The sequence below is a fragment of the Crinia signifera genome, chromosome 2 (assembly GCF_055691185.1).
Source record: "Crinia signifera chromosome 2, ASM5569118v1, whole genome shotgun sequence".
NCBI lineage: Eukaryota > Metazoa > Chordata > Amphibia > Anura > Myobatrachidae > Crinia > Crinia signifera.
The window spans coordinates 35,588,481-35,609,262 of record NC_139218.1 but is presented as its reverse complement, the minus strand read 5'-3'; the positions used below and the strand labels follow the sequence as shown (position 1 = coordinate 35,609,262).

The window sequence follows — 20,782 nt, the reverse complement described above, 5'->3', positions numbered from 1 at the left end:
CCTGTGGTTCCACAGCATCATGCACCTAAAGGCCCCCCATACACTTATTCAACTTCTCAGAGGGAGACGTTTAATACTGTAGGTTTTCCCATGGACCACCTGCCAGCTTCCTAGTCGGCAAGATCGCATATGATACATTGTTTGCAGTCCTTTTTGCATACGATGTACCTTATGCGATCCCAGCGAGGTTTGCGGCATCCGATAAATCTATAGTGTAGGCCTTGTGAGCTGAAACACACGTGATTTGACACTTTCCATCCGATTTATCTCTGATTTATCTCTGATTCATCCAAATCGGAGGAAAATTGCCTAAATTGCAAGTATTTGGGCACCCCTTAGTCTAGTGCAGGGATGGGGATCCTTTGACATTCCAGCTGTTTTTGAACTAGACATCCCAGCATACCCTGCAATGGTTTTAGCATGGCTAAATCGCAAAACTGTAGCAGGGCATGCTGGGATATTTTGTTCAACAGCAGCTGGAGTGCCAAAGATTTCCCATCATTTCCTAGTGTAATGTGTGTGTTTCATAGTAATAACTTTGTGCCCTCTCAAGGTCAGAAGGATCATTTTATGTTTGCGTGCACTGGTTTTGTATAATGTTTTTTAGACTGTTTTGTTAAACATTTCTTTTTATTTAAGTGTATATTTGTATGGGAGTTGTATCAATAGAGTGGTAAAGGGGAGATTGCTAGAGTGCCAACCAATCAGCATTCCGTAACTAAATTGATGGGAATAGACTTTAATCCAAGATCGGAGTTCTTGCACAAGTCTTTACTGGCATCTCAGGAACGCCAGATAACCTTACTATTGTATAAACAGTTAAACGTGTTCTATTCATACCTACGCGTCGTGTCGCTGATCTTCTCGGACAAATATGTTGGTGGGCCACCTCTCTGGAGGGAATAGGCTGGTCATGCTGATGTGAAGTCACATTGTGTTCTAGTAAATGTTAAACAAGATTTTATCATACTGCGGGATCGGCTTTAGTAGTTCTGTTGCGTTCCCTGAGCCTGCAGGGCCATCTTATCCTATTGTGTTTGTTACTGCTCCTTATTTACTAGTACCGTACTTTCTAGTTCTTTCCATATGGGACAAAGTTGATGTATTTTTTATACTGCTCCCATATTTAAAATGTTGGCTATAAAAGCATTGTATTCATTTTTTTTTCATTTATGTTTTTGGATAAATCTCTGGTATACTTGCAATTAATACCTTTCCTTTTAACTAATCCATGGCAGCCATTTATGTGGCTTATGTAACACTTAGTTTGTTAGATCCAGCTGATTATTATCTGTATATATTTATTCTTTGGGAGACGTTGGGGGCCACAGGCTTAACGCTGGGTAGTGGAGTGAGTGCTTGATTTCCCCCAGTATATTTTCCTGCCTCCAGCTAGTGCAGGCAGATTGTGGTTTTATTTTTTGTGATAAGTGTACAGGGAATAATTTCATTAATCGGCACACCACCATCTATGATGCTGAACCGAAATATGGTATGGGTCACGTGGGGGCCTCCAGTGTTCTATGTTAGAGTTTATGGCAGTGCCAAGAATGTGTTCGGTACACATCCTCCTCGGCAAGTGTGATGTCTATCTTCAGTGTGCAGGATGGCAGACTAGGCTTACAGAAGTAGCCAGAATTCCCGCTGACTTCCACTTACGGATGACAGGATTGCACCTCTAATGGAAGACCAGACCGGGAAAAGAGACTTCCCACCCCAGTTAAGCCCTTACTACAACAGGGAACCTTCTCTTCTGTATTCACACAGAATGACGTAATACTCTTTGGGGAAATTTACGAAGATTTGGAGTTCTATTGCACATGGGATGGCCAACCAATCAGAAACTACTTATTTATTTAGCAGATAATAGATACTAGTATCTGATTGGTTGCCCCTAGCAACATCCCATGGGAAATAGAAATCCCATCTTAGTAAATTTCTGCCTTTGTGTTCCCAGTCCGGTTGTAGATTCTACTGGGAATAAATCCATTTGGTATCAGATAAAACCAAGGTCTCCAGTAAAAGAGAGAAAATAAATGTTCACATTAAGAGGGGGGGAATCTTCAGATAATATTGAGAATATTTGTAGACTGAGGACCTAGATCGTATGCAATGGATGAGGATATATAATTAAAGCAGCCGATGGGCTGTCTACTGCAGTGATAGCTAACCTTGACACTCCAGCTGTTGTTGAACTACACATCCCAGCATGCCCTGCATCAGTTATAGCAGGGCCAAATAATAAAACTGTAGCGGTGCATACTGGGATGTGTAGTTCGACAACAGCTGGAGTGTCAAGGTTAGCAATCACTGGTCTACTGAGACGCTTCCAGCTGTGCCTCTGATGGTTGCTCAGAATGTCCATTGGTAAATGGCCACTGGTGCCAGTGCTAGTGTATCTTTTTTTAACCGTATCCGACACTGACACAGCCACCAGCAAAAGGTACCGCCTAGCAGCATTTCATCTCCAGGAGTTCGTGATCTGCTTCCTGTGCTGGTAACCATTGATATGCGTGTGTCCGCAACTAAATCACACCAGAAATATTTAGTGTCATCTGTGAAACTTTAAGTGTCAGTCAGTAATTCATACACCCTGTGCAACAGAAAAGAAAGATGAATCCTAGTTTGCTAATACCATGTTTGCAAAGTATATAGACCTCCTATATCTGCTTGACTATGGAGTACGGTTGTTTTGCTGCTGGCAGTAAATTGCAAGAAGAAAGTGCTTGGAAATGATCTGCTGACTGCAAATGCTGGAATTTACTGTAGCACCTAAATTAATTCATTACATTAGCAAAAAATCTATGCGAAATTCATTTTACAAGATCTCAAACAAGCGAAACCAAACCAGGACAGTACAGTGGCCCTGCTAGCGTTGTTACCTCACAGCACTGGGTTCCTGAGTAGCGATTTTGGATTGAAAAACTGTCAATCCCGGGATTGGCCTCCTGACGCCGCAAACGGCTAGAAGCAGTCCTTTGGCGGGTGGATGAGGCGGAGCGGGCAGGCGGAGGCAGTGGAGTGAGCAGGCAGGTCATGCGACAGAGAGAGGGGCTTCTGGCAAACGTGGGGGTTGGTTAAGTGGCTGCACAACAGTACGCTGCGCAGTCACACAGCATGTTTTCTGGGTAGCGCTTGAGCCAAACGCAGTTTATGCTCAGCACTGCCAGGTAGAAAGGCATGAAAGGCACATTATAATCCCGGGATTGGATGCTATAATCCCGGGATTGAAATCTCAGCCAAAAATTTCCGAAATGCCTATTCCTGAATTACTCTCCCGATTTGAGACTGGTTTGTGAGTGGTTTATATGTTCTTTCCATGTTTGAGTGGGTTCTGTCTGGGTCCGCAGGTTTCCTCTACATACTTGGATACATGCATGCATGCATACATACATACATACATACATACATACATACATACATGCATACATACACACATACATACACCCATATTATATTGTGATAGGGGTGTGTGTGTGTGTGTGTGTGTGTGTGTGTGTGTGTGTGTGTGTTTTGTGGAGCAGGCATGATGTGAATGATAAATAATCTAGTTCAGCAGTGCGTAATAGAGGGTCGCTGTAAATAAATGATCCTAATCCTAGGGAATGATGCTCGGCTACCTGGTGTTGGGGCTTGGGTTCTAAACTCCTCCAATGACCACCTCTGCCTTCAAACATCATAAAATCTGCAGCAGGCAATCCCTCACCGCCCCCCTCATTCTTCTCATCCATTAACATCACCCGGTGCATTGTAAGCAAACTGCATAGTGTATGCATGCGTCTGCTTGCTTTTAATATAATATATATACCTGCTTTTATTTTCATTTTTTTTGCATGCATCTGTTCTATCTCACTAACCAGTAAGATGATAATTATTAAAACTTAAATCCTCTGTGGCAGGTCATGATGACCCCGAACATGCAAGGTATTATCATGGCTATAGGTAAATCCAGGAATGTGTATGACAGGTGTGGACCCGAAGCCGGGTTCTTTAAGGTACAGATTACAATCCTGTTCTCTTCATTTGCTGTTGGCTTTCCTTTTTTTTTGTTTCTTGAATTTTTTTGTGTTGCATTTTTCTTTGCCTTCAACGACACAATCCAGTGTGTATTTTGTGTGCTTAGAGATTACATCACATTTCTCAACGTTCCGGAACACTTGTCAAACATCCGGCAATAATCCCTTGGTATAATTCATGCTCAATACACAACCAAAACAACAATATCAGATTTCATTTTTAAACCGCTTTCCTACATTCACTACATGCTAATTAAGTGTCGAGCAATCCTTTTACACCTGCAGACCGAGAACGTCAGTACTATGTGGCCAGTAACACTACACTACTAGTGCTGAATATACAGATATCGCTGCGCTCATCGTTGCCGCTCCACGGCTGCTCGTGCTTGTTTGGCCCGCCAATGTTGCACACGTGGAAACTCTATGGTGCGCCATCGCTGCTCAGCGGATTTTTATGAGCCGCAGGAGCACAATAGATGCATTGGTGACGGGATAACGCTAATCGCCATTTAAGTTGCATGTGGTTATTGGCACGGCAACAATGAGCATGACGACATCTGTTATAGTCTCTGGAGAGGACTGCGGTTTGGAAGGATCCGGTCTTGTTTACCAAGCACAAAATAAACTCTTTCCCCATATGCTTTGCTTGCCATTCAGTTGCATTACATTTGGAGAATTCTAATTTTGTATTCTTCAGGTCATTCACATATAATAGTCTAATCATGCTCTCCAGTTGTATATTGGGCCAGATGCGATGTAGTGCAAATCCGGCGGCAGTGCAGTATGCCGGCTGTTTAAAGGCCATGGTATTGCCTTGTGAATGACTGCCCCTTTAAAAAGAAAAAAAAAACTCCTTCGACGGGCATCGCACATGGCTACCGGGCTCGCACTGCATTACATCCGGCCCATCGGCTCATATTTATTAGCTTGCGAGTTTCCTGGTTTTGCCTTTTGATAAAGTATTCCCGCTATAACGACTGTCTCAGTAGCCGGAATTGTGCCAGTCCCAGCAACGCCCAGACTGTTCCATAACATCTGATTATATGGCAAACGTATTGATTTTAAAAAGTCTACAAATCGCCTGACCTTTGACCTATTCTCCCAACCTCTGCACCCTTCTGCATATTGCAGTTCTTGGGCTAAATCTAACAAAAAAATTGTGTTTGAAAACATCCAGTAGGGATCTCAGCCTTGTTAACAATAACAGGATGGTGGCTGAGGGTTTTTTTTAGGAGCTTTTTGTGCCTGGGGAAGGGGGTTATGCTGAAGGGTCGGTAATTGCATTGACTGGAGAAGTAGTGGGACCATGTTTAATGGCAGGAGATTACCAGGAAACATCCATTATAACCATATAAACTACAACTACTGTAGAAATGACATCATTGTGAGGGGTCCCTGTAATAGTCTTTGATTTGCATAGCTGTGTTGTACTGTGATGTTACAGGCCAAATCTGAAACTGGGGTCTTAAAGGGTTTCCCCAAATACAGTACTTTCTAAAAAAAAAAACCTCTTCGTTAAATTCTCATGCTGCTTCGTATGTGCCCGTTACATGTTGTGATACCGCTTGCTAACCCTAAGTACAGTAGTTTTATTGCTAATTTGCTATTTCTCAAAGATCTGTCTTGGTACTGTTGACTAGACATTTGTTTATGTATTTCGTTCTATGATCTTATTTTCATCAGATTAATATTGACATCTACGATCGCACTAGTCAGTAGATCAGTGAAATGCGTGAAAGCCCTATTGTGGTTTTCATCACAAGGAAGAGAGCGCAGGGTGTGGCTTAGGCTGATAGATATTGGTCAAATATCAGGCAAGGCTGGTTGCTGCATTCAGTTTATTAAACTGACAGTTTGCAAACCAAATCGATCAGACATCAAAGTCACATATTTGTAAATAAAGCTAAAACATAACAAGCTGGATGTATGTACTTTTTTGTATTTTGAAGCCTGTGAAGAACACAGTCCTCATGCAGCACTGTGACCAGCCTTATTGCAACTGTGCGGTTGGGGATCCTGCTCTGTCCTTACAGAGAGGTTACACTGCAGTTGCTGCCCATTCTCATCCCCCCTCCATAGATATTCAGACTAGTAAATCTCGACACGCCAAACACTCCTCATTTGCCTCAAATTACGTAATAACAGGGGTGGAGCCCAAGTTGAAAGTGGAAAGATGGTTGCTAGCAGTGAGTCGGGTCAATCACCTTCTGTCATGTCTTTGAACATTGGCAGTTGGCTGGTGCACCATTTATCTTACACATTGGATTTATCATTCACAATGAGTTTTATCACTTGTTGATAAATAAGCCCATAGCTTTATTACAACTTCTATAAACGAGTTACCTTTTCAATATATCTCTTTTCATTTAACATAATTGCATAATTATTGGCGATACTTTAGAAATGTATATGCAACATAATGATTGTACATTATCAAAGGTAGTGGTTTACATATAGTTTTAGCATAACCCCAAGATTGAGGCTCCCACTGTGTTTAAATATTAATGCTAACTAACTCGTTTGACCTTCCTTTATTCCAAATGTGGTAGCATGGTAATATGTCATTTCTGTCAAGTCCCGGTGACCCTCCAAATAAAGAGACTCATTAAATATCATAGACTGACAAAACCTTTCGAGCTTGTTCTGTAGAAATGCACTGTGTGGATTGTTGGATACATACACAAGAGTCGATCCCAGTGATGTCACTGCAGCTATACGGACTGCAGTCTCAGCTCTTTAGGACACTTTTTCCTAAAGAGGTGAAAAGTCATTATGGGGCAGGTATACTAAGCCTTTAAGAGTGATAAATTGGAGAGAGACCAAGTGCCAGTCAACCAGCTCCTAACTTTTATTTTTCATAAAATGATGGTGATAAGGAGAGATAAACATCCAGCCAATCACCTGCTAACTGCCATGTTACAGGCTGTTTGGAAAAAGTCAGTTAGGAGCTAATTGGCTGGACGTTTATCTCTCTATCACCCTTGCATTTATCTCTTGTTGAGGCTTAGTACATCTGCCCCACCGCCTGTTATATGACAGTTGGGAGCTCAATGGCTGGTAGTTGATCTCCCAGGGATTAGGGCATTGGCCCTAGCTGTCTACAATTAAATGTAATTTTAACAATGAGGAAATGTATTTTAGATTTTTAAATCTCAATTTGGGGTTGCAAAAAATATTCTTATTTTTAACAACATCTTACCAATTGGCTAACATGTTCAAAGTGTTACAGATCAGGGGACTTCTCTGCAAAATCAAGGAAATTCAAATGCTAAGACCATTTGGGGGGCATACAGATGTGTTTTCATACTCCTAGCCTAAATATGCTATGCAGCGCAGGTTGCTTGGCATAAGTGCGCTACCAGATCCCATTCTACTGCTAAATGGGTGTCCATCCCCCTCCCCCCCCTCCGGAAATTGCATCTGGAATGCCCAAGGAGGCTGATTAATTTGATACGTGACTCGAATATTGTGTGTGACTGTGCGGAGCACAACAGAACTTGTATTGGAAAAAAAAACTTTTGTAGTTTGTGTTCAGATTGAGACTCGGTTGCACACAGTACACAAGTGTCATGTCATTGAATTGCGACTAAGGCACATTTCCGGTAAAAAAGAAGCCCAACGCTAGATCAAGAGGGGGGCTGTTTGGCTCGAGTGCAGCAAAGATGTATAAGGACCTCTCATCTGTGTGTTATATAATTAAGGAAACCATGCCGCTCAGGGCATGTTAAGTTGAAAAGAATTCTAGAGAGATTAGGCTTCTATGAGGAGAGACTGTATATTGGACAAGTTGTGTAGGGTAAGGGTATCTTGGAGTCCAATGGGGGTAGGCAAGCAAGAAGAAGGGGTGGGAAAGCCTTATCAAATGATATTAAAACAGGTGTGAATGGGTTCCTATAATGGTAATTCCATAACTAGTATTCAAAAATAAACTTTTTCCAGATAAGGTATCATTGACTTTAAATATGAGTAAAAGCAGAGGGCGAAAAATGTACAGCGGAGCACACATAATACCCAAACTGGACCCCAGCGGCGGGTGGCTCTTGATGGCAAAACAGTTGCAACCAAATCTGTAAAATTGGGAGATACTGGAAGAGTGCGCCTCTATGTAGGGAGCACTATGCGTTCTACTCATAGTGTCTGTGTTGTAGCTAACTTTTATAATGCAGGGTTCTCAATGGTTAGTCCACAACTATTAACGCAATTTTGGAGTAGGAATAAATTCTGGTTAACAGTTATAATATGGAATAAAAGTGTGCACTGACCTGTGTCATATTCACGTCATCCTCTAGGCCAGTGGTGGCCAACCTGTGGCTCTTGAGCCTCATGCGGCTCTTCCCCTTGTAAAGTGCGGCTCCTGCTGCCTGCCGCCCACCGTCTGTCCCAGTCCCCCCTGCTGCCGGTTCCCTGAATCCCTTCTCCTTCTGAGGGGAGGAGAGCGCGCATCGCGCATCTCTACTACCCCTTACTGTGCATCCTTGTGACTGGGCCGTCCGTCAATCAGAGCTCGTGGGCCAGCAGCCAATCAGGAGCCGGCCAGTGAGCTTTGATTGGTGGGCGGCCCAATCACAGGGAAGTGAGGGGGAAGGAGATGCTGTTTGTGGCACTGTGGGGGCATAGCAGTTTGTGGCACTGTGGGGGCATACCAGCTTTTTGGCACTGTGGGGGCATACCCGGCACCGGGTGGTGCATACCTGGCACCGTTGGGGGCATATGTGTATCTGGCACTATTGGGGGCATATGTATATATGGCACTGCACTATTGGAGGCATATTTGTATCACACCCACCCAAGGGGTCAAAATAGGCTACGCCCCTTTTTTTGGCGCATGCGCCTTCGGCGCGCGCATGATGTCGGCTCTTTAGCTTGACTACCGATATTTTCGGCTCTTTACCTCTGACTGGTTGGCCACCCCTGCTCTAGGCCAAACCAATTTGCACAGGGAAGTGTTTAAATTGAAGAAATATCTAATAGGGCGTACACACGGTTCGATGTAGGCGATTTTGCTATTCGATTTGCTTATATAAATCAAATCACAATCGAACTCTTTCAATTCGATCCCAAGGCACAGCCCTGCGGCATTGAACGCAAATAGAAAAATAGACTGTGCCGGCAAGACGGTATAGCACAGGTCTGTACTATATAGTCTAAATCAGGGGTCCACAAACTATTTTGCTCTGGGACCCCATAAGACGATAAAAATAATTACAGGACCCCAGCAAGTTACTGCAGAAGGTCATCACGTCACGTGTAGTCAGCAGGCAGCAGATTTTTCAGACTCCTTGGATCACCTGGCTGAGATAAGAAAATTAATCAGCCAGATGGCCAGCAACATGGCCATGCTGAGTAGGTCAGGACCCACAGTTTGAGAACCGCTGGTCTAAATCAAATGTGTACACAGCGCCGTACAATTCGAACGGGATTGAATAGAAAGTAAATCACTACTTTGATCTAACTTGTATTTGTACCTGTTTACGAAGTGTGTTTTACAATTGGAGATTGTATTTTATAAACATTATTTTTTTTACTGTATCATTTCCATTTGTATTTTGCTTTCTTACAGGTTTATTTTTGTTAGTATTATTTTTTTTCTCTCTACTTGTTATAGGTTGTTGTGTTTTTTTTTTTTTATGTGTTCGTCATATACATATGGTTTATGTCCTTTTCTCAGGCCATCAAAACAGAGTATGCACGACTGTTGAAATTATCACAAGAGGATCCACCGCCAGAGACCGATTACCGCTTACAACACGCCATTGTCTTCTTCATCCTGAGCCAGGCGCCAAAGAAAATAATCGAGCGGACCCTTCTGGAACAGTTTGCAGATCGCAATCTGAGTTTCGATGAACGGTAACAAATCTCTCTTCTTGGTTAAGCATGTATGAGAATCATAGGAGGGGGGACATTTATGAAAATGGTTACACAGCTCAGGGCTTACTACAGTTTTGAAACTGAATGCAAACCTCGTTGCTACTGGCAACACCGCCTTTTATGCACAGTTACCTGTACAAATCTCTCCAAAAGTATCCCAATTACATTCATGGGGAAAAAAGGACACTTGTCCGGTGTTTTTCGCAATTCTAAGCCGTATTTCCTAAATGTAACCGCATTTATAAGGGAAGATTTATTTCAATTGTAATTGCTCTAGATTCCGACTTTCAGGCCAATTTAGTTTCTCCCGAGTGTAACTCAACAACTGGAATTCAATATTCCTGCTGTCGAGTGTCAGAAAGTCTGCGGCATTTTGAAAAACGGATTTTAATTCGACAAACCGCGGCAGTTTCCGACCAAATAGATCCGACTTTTAAAAAAAAAAAGTCGGATCGGACACCCTACAACAGGGGTGTCAAACTCAAATTCATCGGGGGCCGCATCAGCAGTTTGGTCACCCTCAAAGGGCCGGTTGTATCTGTAGGACTATGTGTCCACTCTTTATTATCATAAATAATTGTCACTGCATTCAATTATTGTATACTCAGCAGTAGCATTTCCCTCCTGCTATTGCTGTGAACTGCAGTGCATTAGGGCACACGCTGCCTGCACAGGGGGGGCAGTAGTCAGTCTTAGGGCATATGTCCTGCTTATTATCATGGGACACAGCAATTAATGATGGGCTGCAATGTGCCAGTGCACACACACACACATAGGCAGAGAGTTTGACACTTACCCGCTCTGATGCGTCCACTCCAGTCTGAGCTGCTCCACCACCAAGGACACAGCTGCGCTTTCACACAGGCGCATTTCCCCCGCCCTCCTGTGAGTAGCGCTCCTCGCACTATCTATCCAGGAGTGGGGGGCAGCGTGCTCCCGGTCACTGTGCAGTGCACACTCAGCAGTAAGTGACCTGGAGCGCACAGCAGCAGCAGCACCATTCACCACGACGGACCTGCTCTTTCCTCTCTCTGGCTCCTATACAGCAGGTGGGAGCGGAGGAGGGGTTGACGACCGGCGGCACTGCATAGAGGGCAGTCGTTCTCTGGCTTGTAGGCTGCCGCGCATGCGCTGAAGAGGCGGCTTTCTTGTTTAAAAAAAAAATCGAGAATAAATGGTGAAGGCTGGCGGCGGCTGCGCGGGCCACATGAAGAGGTCTGGCGGGCCGGATTTGGCCCGCGGGCCTTGTGTTTGACACCCCTGCCCTACAATGATGTCATTATCAGCAGCATTGAAATAGGGGAGTGTCGATATTTCCCTTGATTGAACCCCCCATAGTGTGGAAATGCAGCAACCCACCCCACCATGCCATGTGATATACTGGGCCATTCCATTCGAATATAATAGCAATATTTTCCTCAACTCAATGAGGGGAAAGTGAGTAACGGCCCAGGCATGCACTTCTTTATTTGCCAAGTAGATCTAACCATAGCAGCGCTATATTATATAATGATGTTGCTGTATGCAGTTAAGCTTTCACGGATAAACACGATCAGGTGCTGGAGAAGGGAGTCTAGTTATATATCATGTGATTTAAAAGTCCTACACTGCACAGCCATTTATGGTAGATTAAAGGTTATGCTTCACATCCGTTCTTAAGAATAACGCTTTTGTTTTCTATTTTTGTAGTCCAAGCAGTGAATGATGCTATATTTTTGTTCTTTTTTTTTTTTTTTTTAAGAGTATGGCTTGGCCAGACTCAAATTAACTACAGACAAAACACAATAACTGAGTTGATCACACAATAAACGAAAATGTAAAAAGGATAAAGGCGGTACACAGATGACATAAATAAGAGCGAGCAGACGAGGAAGAATATCGAAAAGTAGAGATCAGTTTGACAGCAATTAAGTGAAGGTCCAGTAAGAGCTATGTCCAGGCTTACTATACAGTAAGAAATACTGTATGCCAACACTAATTAGAAACTACTGAATAGAGACAACCAATATCTTAAATTAATGTACTATACAAAGCATAACTGTGTAAATAAAGCACCAGAAATTTCTACATCTCCTTTGCGCCTCACAGTTATGCTGTAGGTAAAGGTCCATACACACTGGGCGATTATGCCCAGCGTGTTTGGACAGCGATGACCGCTGTCATCGCTGGGGGGAAAGCCTCCCAGTGCAAACACACTGAGCCGCTTTCCCCCTGCTTGGCACTGTCAGTGAACGGCTATGCAAAGCTGTCTACAAAGCCGCTCATCTGCTGGTAATAACAGCAGATGAGTGGCTTTCCCAGCGACAATGCAGAGCACGCAGCAGTGCTCATCGCCGGGCCATACACACTGGGTGGCTTTGAGCTGAAAGCCACTCAAACTTTGAGTTTTGAGTGGCTTTCAGCTCAAAATCGCCCAGTGTGTATGGGCCTTATGTCCTTTACTACCAGATTATGGAGTAAAAAGGTGCAAGTAGACTGAGTAGATGTTTTATATACCTGGAGTAGCATCAGCTACAAATCCAATCTTCTGGTTTGGTCAATCAGTACTCTGATCTTTATCCAGGCATGAGTAGGTCCTTGCTTTAAGGGTATTTATACCTGAATGAGCTATAACCTCTAATTACTGGAATCGGCCATCTTCATTTACAAAAGAGCTGTGGTGGCTCCAGGGTGGGGCAGCAGCACAGTTCAAAATTCAAATAGGGGAGATACACCAACTGCCAGTGAGTCAGTTTGGAATGGCAGTTGGTGTGCCTCCCCTATTTGAATTTTGAACTCTGCTGCAGCCCCCGCTCTGAACCTTCTTAAAAAAAAAAAAGTAAAAAAAAAAAAATACATACAAATCCATATAATTGTTACTATAATGCCTAATACATCTCAGACACTTAAATTAGAAAAATGTGTTCTGGTTTCTATGTCCCCAGGAACCTAGTATATGGGTTCCGCTTCCAGGTTATAGACATTGTGAGCTGTTCTTTTGGTCTTCATAGAGAGCTAGGTTCTGCGTTCATTCGTTTTAAGTAGTACACATGGGCCCTTATTCTAATCGGAACGGTACGGCCCGCGTGCGGCCGTACCGCCGATGTTTTAACACTGCACATGCGCAGAGGTGAATCTGCGCATGTGCAGCCCCCTTCGCCGCAGACGGATTTCGTCCGCCGCAAAGGGGGCGGATAGGGGCGTGAGAGGCATCATGCCCTCATTTCCCTATGTGTACGCCCCGCGTTTCATGGGCGTTCCCATGCAAACGCGGGGCGTATGCATGGTAATGAGGGCATGACGCCCTCATTACCATGACATGGGGGCGGAAAGCTGACGTCGCTGGATGTCAGCTTTCAGCCCCCATACAAGCTACCACACGGACGATTGTCCGTGTGGTCTTAGCTTGCGGGAGCTGCCGCGGCGTGCGGGCCTGCCTTCGATGGTCGACGACCATCGAATGCAGGGGGCAGCTCCCACCATGGTGGAGGCGTAGCCTCCACCATTTTAATGCGGATCGCCAGCCGTCCGTGTACGGACGGCCGTGGCGATCCGTCTGGTGGGCGGCCCTTGGTTTGTGCGGTCGGAGCCCCGTGTGCGGCTCTGACCGCACCAACCAGAATAAGGGCCATGGTGTTCTGTCACTCCCCACACCAAGCTGATAGCATTTGTTATTGCATGGAGCCAAATCGCCTTATTGCCATACAGTTTGGGATTTTGTAAATGCTCTCTCCCAAGCAAGCAGGGTTATGGGGTTAAATGTACCAGACTTTTGGGTTCAGAAATGAGAAGTAATCTGCTCGCTGTTCCTGGTTTCTTTCCAGTTGTCGCAACATTATGAAAGTGGCACAAGCTAAGCTTGACCTGATAAAGCCAGATGAGGTTAACATGGAGGAATACAAGGTTAGTTCGAGTTCTAAGGGGAAACGTTTGTTCTATGTCCCTGGTAGGTGAAGATCATTGGATATCATTGGAAGATATATACATAAGGGATTTTGGTTTATCACCTACACTTGTATAAAGTAATTATTGGAGGGAGGAGATATTGGGCTCAAATTGGTTTGGTTGAATGTTTTTAGAACCATATTGGAAATGCACCTAGAAAAGCTCCAACCCTTATACAAGTGCTAACGGTACGGTACAGTGCAGTGATAGTTATAGGCCAAGGCTTGGTCACCACAACCTCCAATAACATAATGGAAAAACAAAAGTATTTTTGAGGTGAAACAAATGCGATGATCTCCTTTCACGGTGTACGGTCACATTTCGACACACGAAAGGTCGACATTCGTTGGGTCGACCACTGAAGGTTGACATGGATGGATGGCCGACTGTTTCTAGATAAACCATCAAATGGTCAACATTTGGTCATGCCCTACCATCCACTAGGGCTTGGAGGGAGAATAGAATAGTGTGCAGAGTGAAGTGGTGCAACAATATGGTGTCCATGTCGACCTTCCATCCATGTCGATCTTAAGCGTGTCTCCCTTTTTGAGATGTCAACCTAAGCCATTTTGACCTTCATTGGTCGACTCAATGCATATTTCACCACCCGTCCTACATAATAAATCACCCCCTAAATGTGCTCTCTCCATCCCTTAACTTGAATGTACATCCCACAGTTCTAGTCTAATTCCAGTCATCGAGGAATATTTGCACACAGCCACCTCCTGCGGTGGCACTTGTTGTACGGGAGGTGCGCTTTTGTGCTCCTCCTCCATAGCAATGTAGAATGTTTCATAGATCTAGACTACTTCCCCAGAATCGGGGTATGTAAACAACCCCATTATTTTGGTCCGTAATAGAAAAAACACTTACTTGTCTCTGTGAATTATTCTTGTCTAGAGGTGGCACAAGGAATACAGGACCTTCCGAGAGACTACGATGTTGCTCATGATTGGGCTGGAACTGTTTCAGAACAAGAGGTAGGAGACTGTGTACATATGCTAGACAATCGGCTGATGGACATAGCGTCCATGTAGAGATATATTCTCTCTTTTATATGTAATGAGAAGTGAATGGGGGTTGGATAGAATGGTATTACGTGCCGGTGGCACACAGAGTGGAATAAATACAAGGCTGTTCAGGTGATTTGTACACAACTTAGTGTTTTTGGTATGTTCTGATTTAGTTATGTGGAAGCGTTGCTGTACCTCATCTATGGCTACCAGTACAACCGAGAACTGCTCTCCAGAGGCCTGTACAGAGGACACGACAAGGAGATGTTGTCACATTACCGGAGAGAGTGTTTCCTAGTAAGTAGTTGTCAACGGCAGGTTCATCCCTTCACTGTATATTTCAGGTTCATATCCTCTAGCTCTGTAAATCTTATTTCCCCAGTATAGTGTGTGCCTGTGAAGGGTGGTTGGAACTTGATATGCACCCATAATATGGCCAAGAATATGGCCTATCCATCTACTAGAACCACATGACCTTTCTGAGGCACATGATGAGTTTGGGCCATTCTCCATAGATACCTACACTACAAAGCCGCAAGCGTGTGGTAAAACCTCCTAGTTTGGCCCTTTTCTGTCACTCCCATTGGTAGCCATTGTATAAAATTGGGAATATTGCAATGCGAACTCCAGTGCGAAACCCCAGTAGAATGGTTTGTACTACAAGAGCAGTCAGTGACGTACTGCACAGAATAGGCCACCTTTCCAAGAAGCCTTTAATCTGCTCAGCTAGATCTTCCCATTGTTGTAAGATTATAGTGATGGGACCCCTCATTTCAAATGTGGCTGCGCTGGATGCCAAGTTGGTGGAGGTCTTCTGTAGCATAGGGGTCTATTAGTAACAATTGGGTAAACTAAGCCAGGGGTGTACAATTTTTTTGCGACGAGGGCCAGATTTGGTTAAGTGTAAATGTGTGGGGGCCGACCATTCAGCCTGACATTCTTTGAATCATTAATCACATCAGAATGGTTCCCCACTCTGCCCCTTCACTGTATTTGCCCCATTCTGCCTCTCCTTCACTGTATGACTCCCATTCACTGTATGAACCCTATTCACTATGTACCCCACTCTGCCCCCATTCACTGTATGTCCCCCAGCCTGCCCCTGCTCCCTCTTCTCTGAATGGCCATTACTGCCTCCATTCACTGTATGTCCCCCAGCCTGACCCTCCTTCACTGTATGTCCCCCACTCTAACCCCTCCCTTCTCTGTATGTTTCCCAGCCCCTTGTGTGAGCCAGAGAAAGGAGAGGCAAAGCAGGCACTGCAAGGACAGGAGATGCTTGGGCTCCCTCTGCTGCCCTCCTCCGCTCTGCATGTTACGGCAGCAAGCTTCCCCCTTGCTGCCCCCCTCCCCAAACACTGCTGTCACTGTGATTGTGGAATAGGGTGATATATGATTGCAGCAGCAGGGGTAGGATGCCAAACACATCTGACTGTGGTGGCCGGCACCTCCTCACTGCAGCAGACAGCAAGGTAAAGGCGCGCTCGCCGGTGCCCCACCTTTAGTGTCCGGTGCTGTGCTTCCCACATCTGATGCTCTGCCAGCTTCCAACTGGAGGCTGTGGGCCACTTGAAATGACAGCACGGGCCGCATTTGGCCCCCGGGCCTGACTTTGGACATGCCTGAACTAAGCACATAACATGCAATGCATATTTACTAAACTTTATTGGCAGAGAGAACTCAGTCAACTTTTCAAAATGATCAAAACCTAGTCACTTGTGATGCATGTGTTCATAAGGTCATACTCTGTTGGATTGGAAGTTATATGGTCTTGATTCTGATGCAAAGTAATTATATTTATGTAAAATTGCAGATTTAGCTCATGGTTGTGTGAGTTTCTGTAGGGCTTCAAGCAGGTAACCGTAATACCCACTGGTGTTTTATCCACATCTGCAGTTGCTCCCATTAGTAGCCAAAGAAAAGACTAAGCCGCACAGATCTCCAGGTACACTCTCCAAAAGGTAGAACAGGTCTGTGTGTGACGGCTTTGGCACCACCCCTTTCCAGCCCCGGACTACAGAATTGGCGCTTGATACACTGTATGCTAAAACGTACTATATGCAATCTGTTTACGATAGAGCTGTCTGTCTCCAGATTGACCTTCTAATTCTATAAGGAAAGAGACTCCCTAACTAATAAAGTTCCTGAATCAAAAGGGACATCATTAAACATACTACCATAACACCATCTTTATTCAGTGACCTCACATTTGAGGGAGGGATTGGACAACATGGTGATTGTTTTAAGAGAATGACCGTTGCCAGTTTTTGGGAGGAAGCAGTCCGCCTTTACCTGTCCCTAGGTAGCAAATTAAATCAGGAGGAGGCACATTGTCAATTGTTTATTTTACTAAACTGTTTTGCAGCTGTGATTGATTGTCCTTTTTGTATTTCCTTTTGTCTTTTCAATAAGCCTATAGTCACACATTTTTATTATTTTTCCTCTTGTGTCTTGAAGAAGCTAAATGAGAAAGCGGCGGCCATGTTTGAATCTGGTGAGGTCGAACAAGTAAACAATGGCCTGACTCTGATGAATGAACTTATTGTCCCATGCCTGCCCATGTTGTTGATTGATGAAATGGAGGAAAAGGATATTATTGCTGTAGAAGACATGAGAAATCGCTGGTGCTCCTACCTAGGACAGGAAATGGAACGTGAGTAACTATGGCACAGTAACATCTAATCTATATAAATAATAGGCTAAATACTCCTCACCTCTGAGGGCAAGTACCTCCAGTGACCACTAGAGGCCACTGGATGGGCCAAATTTTATCAACAGAAAGTGAAGCACTTCTGTTGATTTTAATCTGTTTCAAACTTGCTGTATATGGACAGAGGGAGCTGCGAAGACAGAGATTTGAGGTAGGAGCAGATAGAGGGACTAAGCCGTCATTTTGATGGGCTTTTAAGTAGTATGTGTATTAAAAAAATTGAAAAGACCGGTTTCCTGTAACATGTTATACAGCAGCCCCATGAGGAATTGTTCAATGGAATGAGATATTATCTGCTGGTCAAAATAATGTATTTTCTCGCTCAGTGCAGCACCATATCGTAGTGATTATCCAATGCTGGAACTTTTACTTATTAATTAATTACTTATTAATTACTAGCTGACGTTGCCTGGGAAAAGCCTTGGGTTTTTTTTTTTCATTTCCAAAATTGCTGTAAAATTTTGTCTTATGCTGTGCCAAAGGCCCAAGATTGTAATTTGTTAAAACCTCCACCATAATATTAGAATGTGTTTGTACATGACTCAATGACAGCAGTGAAATCAGGTGTGGTGGTGGTGTTTGAAACACACCGCTCCTAACTTGATAGCTTGTGTGTGTTGATAAATTCCACGGCGGAGGGCTGCATCAGCGGCTGGTGGTTCGATCGCCAGGAGCAACTCCGACGGGAGCTGCTCAATCTATGTATATCCCAAATGATTCCTAATTGTTTAAAGCCTCCACTATAATGTTAGAATGTGTCGTTCATACTCAATGACCGCAATGAAATCCGGTTTGGTGTTCCTTCGTCATGTGTTTTCCAGATCATCAATCATGGCAAATTGAACCTTTGTGTTTTTTAAATTTCTAAGTAAAATTTCCCAAAAATGGCTTCGAGGTGCACACCACCGGGTCCATAGGTACTTTGTTGCCAAATTTGGCAGCTCTGAGTGCCAAGGTGTCTCTGCAATGCGACAGACCCGCAAACACGCTCTTCAACTTATTATGTAGACTACCCCATTATTACGATTGTCAATTTTCAGCCATCCTATTGAGTAAAATTAATAAATATTTGCTGTCTAAAATACTGTAGTATTAGCGCCACTAGAAACTGCAATACTATTACACTGATATATTAGCGCATGTGAAACTGGGTTTTACCTTACAGCTATAATCTGGAAATATAAATTGCTTTCTTCACCTATGTTAAAACTTGCTTTAAAGTTTGTACATTCTGTTGCTCTTTTAGAAAGTTATTTTCAACTATCATGTGTATTAGGTGCCCATACACTACTGCGATGTATATGGGCCATCCGACCTCCCTGGGCGGCAGGATCGCATGCGATACATTGCATATGCTCCTTTTACATGTGATTTATCGCATGCGACCCCACCGTCGGGAGTGGGGCCGAGTCAGAGGTCAGATGGGCAACAGGTCCAACCTCCGGCTCGGGTCCGATGCACACGGGTCCGCGCATTTGATCGGATGGGGACATCAAACACATACAATCAGGATCGGGTGAAATTGGCCATCGTACTAGCATATGGGCACCTTAACTGTCATTTTGGAGAGTTATTTTTAAAATAGTTTTATAGTTTAAAACGAAAACATTACTGTGTTCGCGTGGAGATCAGGTGGAGGAGATTTATAAGCCCTTACTGTTTGTGCGGTCTTTCTTCCACCCTTCCCACATAACACCCCCTTTTCAACCACCCCAATTTGATTTCTTTTAAAGATACAGTGATCCTGTATACCCAGTGGATAGGAATCACTCATATCCTCAGGGCAATATTAACCTGAACATTTTATTTAATCAAACTACAGAACTACTTGAAATATGTAAGATATTAAAGTATATATTTAATATTGGTTCATTAGATGTTTCAACACAGCACATGCGGATTCTGTACTTTAATGTTGTATTAAATAAATCGCAAATAGGGATAATATTCAATAATATGACAAATGTGAGGCGGAAGCCATAACAAAGCGATTATCTGTTACTAAGAATAGCCTTTTGAAATGTTTAATTATTCTAATAATGGTGTCTCTTTTCATCTTTCCAGCTTCTTTGCAAGAAAAGCTGACTGACTTTCTGCCAAAACTGCTTGATTGTTCAACAGAAATTAAAGGTTTCAATGAACCTCCAAAGCTTCCCACTTTCTCCACTCACGAGTTGTGCGAGCGGTTTGCCCGAATTATGTTGTCGCTTAGTCGAACGCCAGCTGATGGGAGATAAAAAAAAAAAAAATGCACCTTCTTACGCACATTGTATAGACTTTTTTTTATTTTCTTTTAGTTTTTAACTAATGCCTTCCTGTGACAAGGTTTGCTTTGTTGCTGCTATAGTTTTTAAGATATTATTTTTTTTATGTTACAAACTGCTAAAGACAAAATGACTGTATAGACTTTTAGCCAGACTGCAAACACAACTGAGTTACGCATGGCCCTCGGTTTCCGTTTTAAACAGAGCCGATGCAACCAAAATAATACAAAATATTTATGGCAAGACCGCTTTGTTTGCCACAGTTCTGTGACAGTATTACATTGCTTTTATCTACGAAACCTCATTTTATCCACCTTTTTTTCTGTTATCTTTTTTTTTTTTTTTTTTTTATAAGTCTGGATTTATTATCTGTGACGGCAGCCATTTTAATTATCTGGTGCCATGTTAGTGAACATGGGGCCTGGTAGCTTGTAAATGAAATTGCAGAATAAAGTTTTATTTATGGCTACTCCCGGTTTGCAAAAAAAAAAAAAGTTGTATATTTGTGAATGAATAGATTAATATTTTTGATTAGATGAACAGTTGTTATTGACAGGTTTGTAGGTTTAAACTTTTGATTTTTAATTCTGATTACCCTTAAGGGGGTAATGTTTGGATTCCAAAGCCGTTACCATGTATTTTTTTTTTACTTTAGAAAATCAGCACATTATTTCTCAAATAAATTTGGTTCTTTTTTAAAAATAAAATAAAAAAGTTTTGGGACTAAACTTAATGTTAGTACCAATTTAGCAAAATTTCATAAATCATGCTATGAGGCTTAACACGTTATCTCATCGTATATTTATAATCTCGTACCTCAAGATATGTGTTTTGAAGAAAATATCAATATGTAAGGCCATTACATATGAAAAATATTGCCAGACAAATTGGAAATCTCCATGACTGTAAAAAAGGTCACCATTTTAATACCCACAATGTAAGGTTTTCACATTCAGTTAATGACAGCAGTCTGACTCCCTACACCAG

General features: G+C 43.2%; 1 protein-coding gene across 3 annotated transcripts in view; it reads left to right on the top strand.

Moving 5' to 3' along the window:
- USP25 (ubiquitin specific peptidase 25) overlaps positions 1–20,264 on the top strand; it is an 86,956-nt gene extending 66,692 nt beyond the window's left edge. For 2 of the 3 annotated variants that reach the window (XM_083171895.1, XM_083171896.1), the window contains 7 exons: positions 3,900–3,995; positions 9,685–9,863; positions 13,688–13,766; positions 14,709–14,788; positions 14,995–15,118; positions 17,279–17,474; positions 19,596–20,264. In XM_083171895.1, coding sequence (XP_083028021.1) covers positions 3,900–3,995; positions 9,685–9,863; positions 13,688–13,766; positions 14,709–14,788; positions 14,995–15,118; positions 17,279–17,474; positions 19,596–19,768 — 927 coding nt within the window. In that variant the 3' untranslated portion in view covers positions 19,769–20,264. The remainder of the gene's footprint in view (positions 1–3,899; positions 3,996–9,684; positions 9,864–13,687; positions 13,767–14,708; positions 14,789–14,994; positions 15,119–17,278; positions 17,475–19,595) is intronic. The other variant, XM_083171897.1, reaches the window with a different exon arrangement.
- The last annotated feature ends 518 nt before the right edge of the window (positions 20,265–20,782 follow it).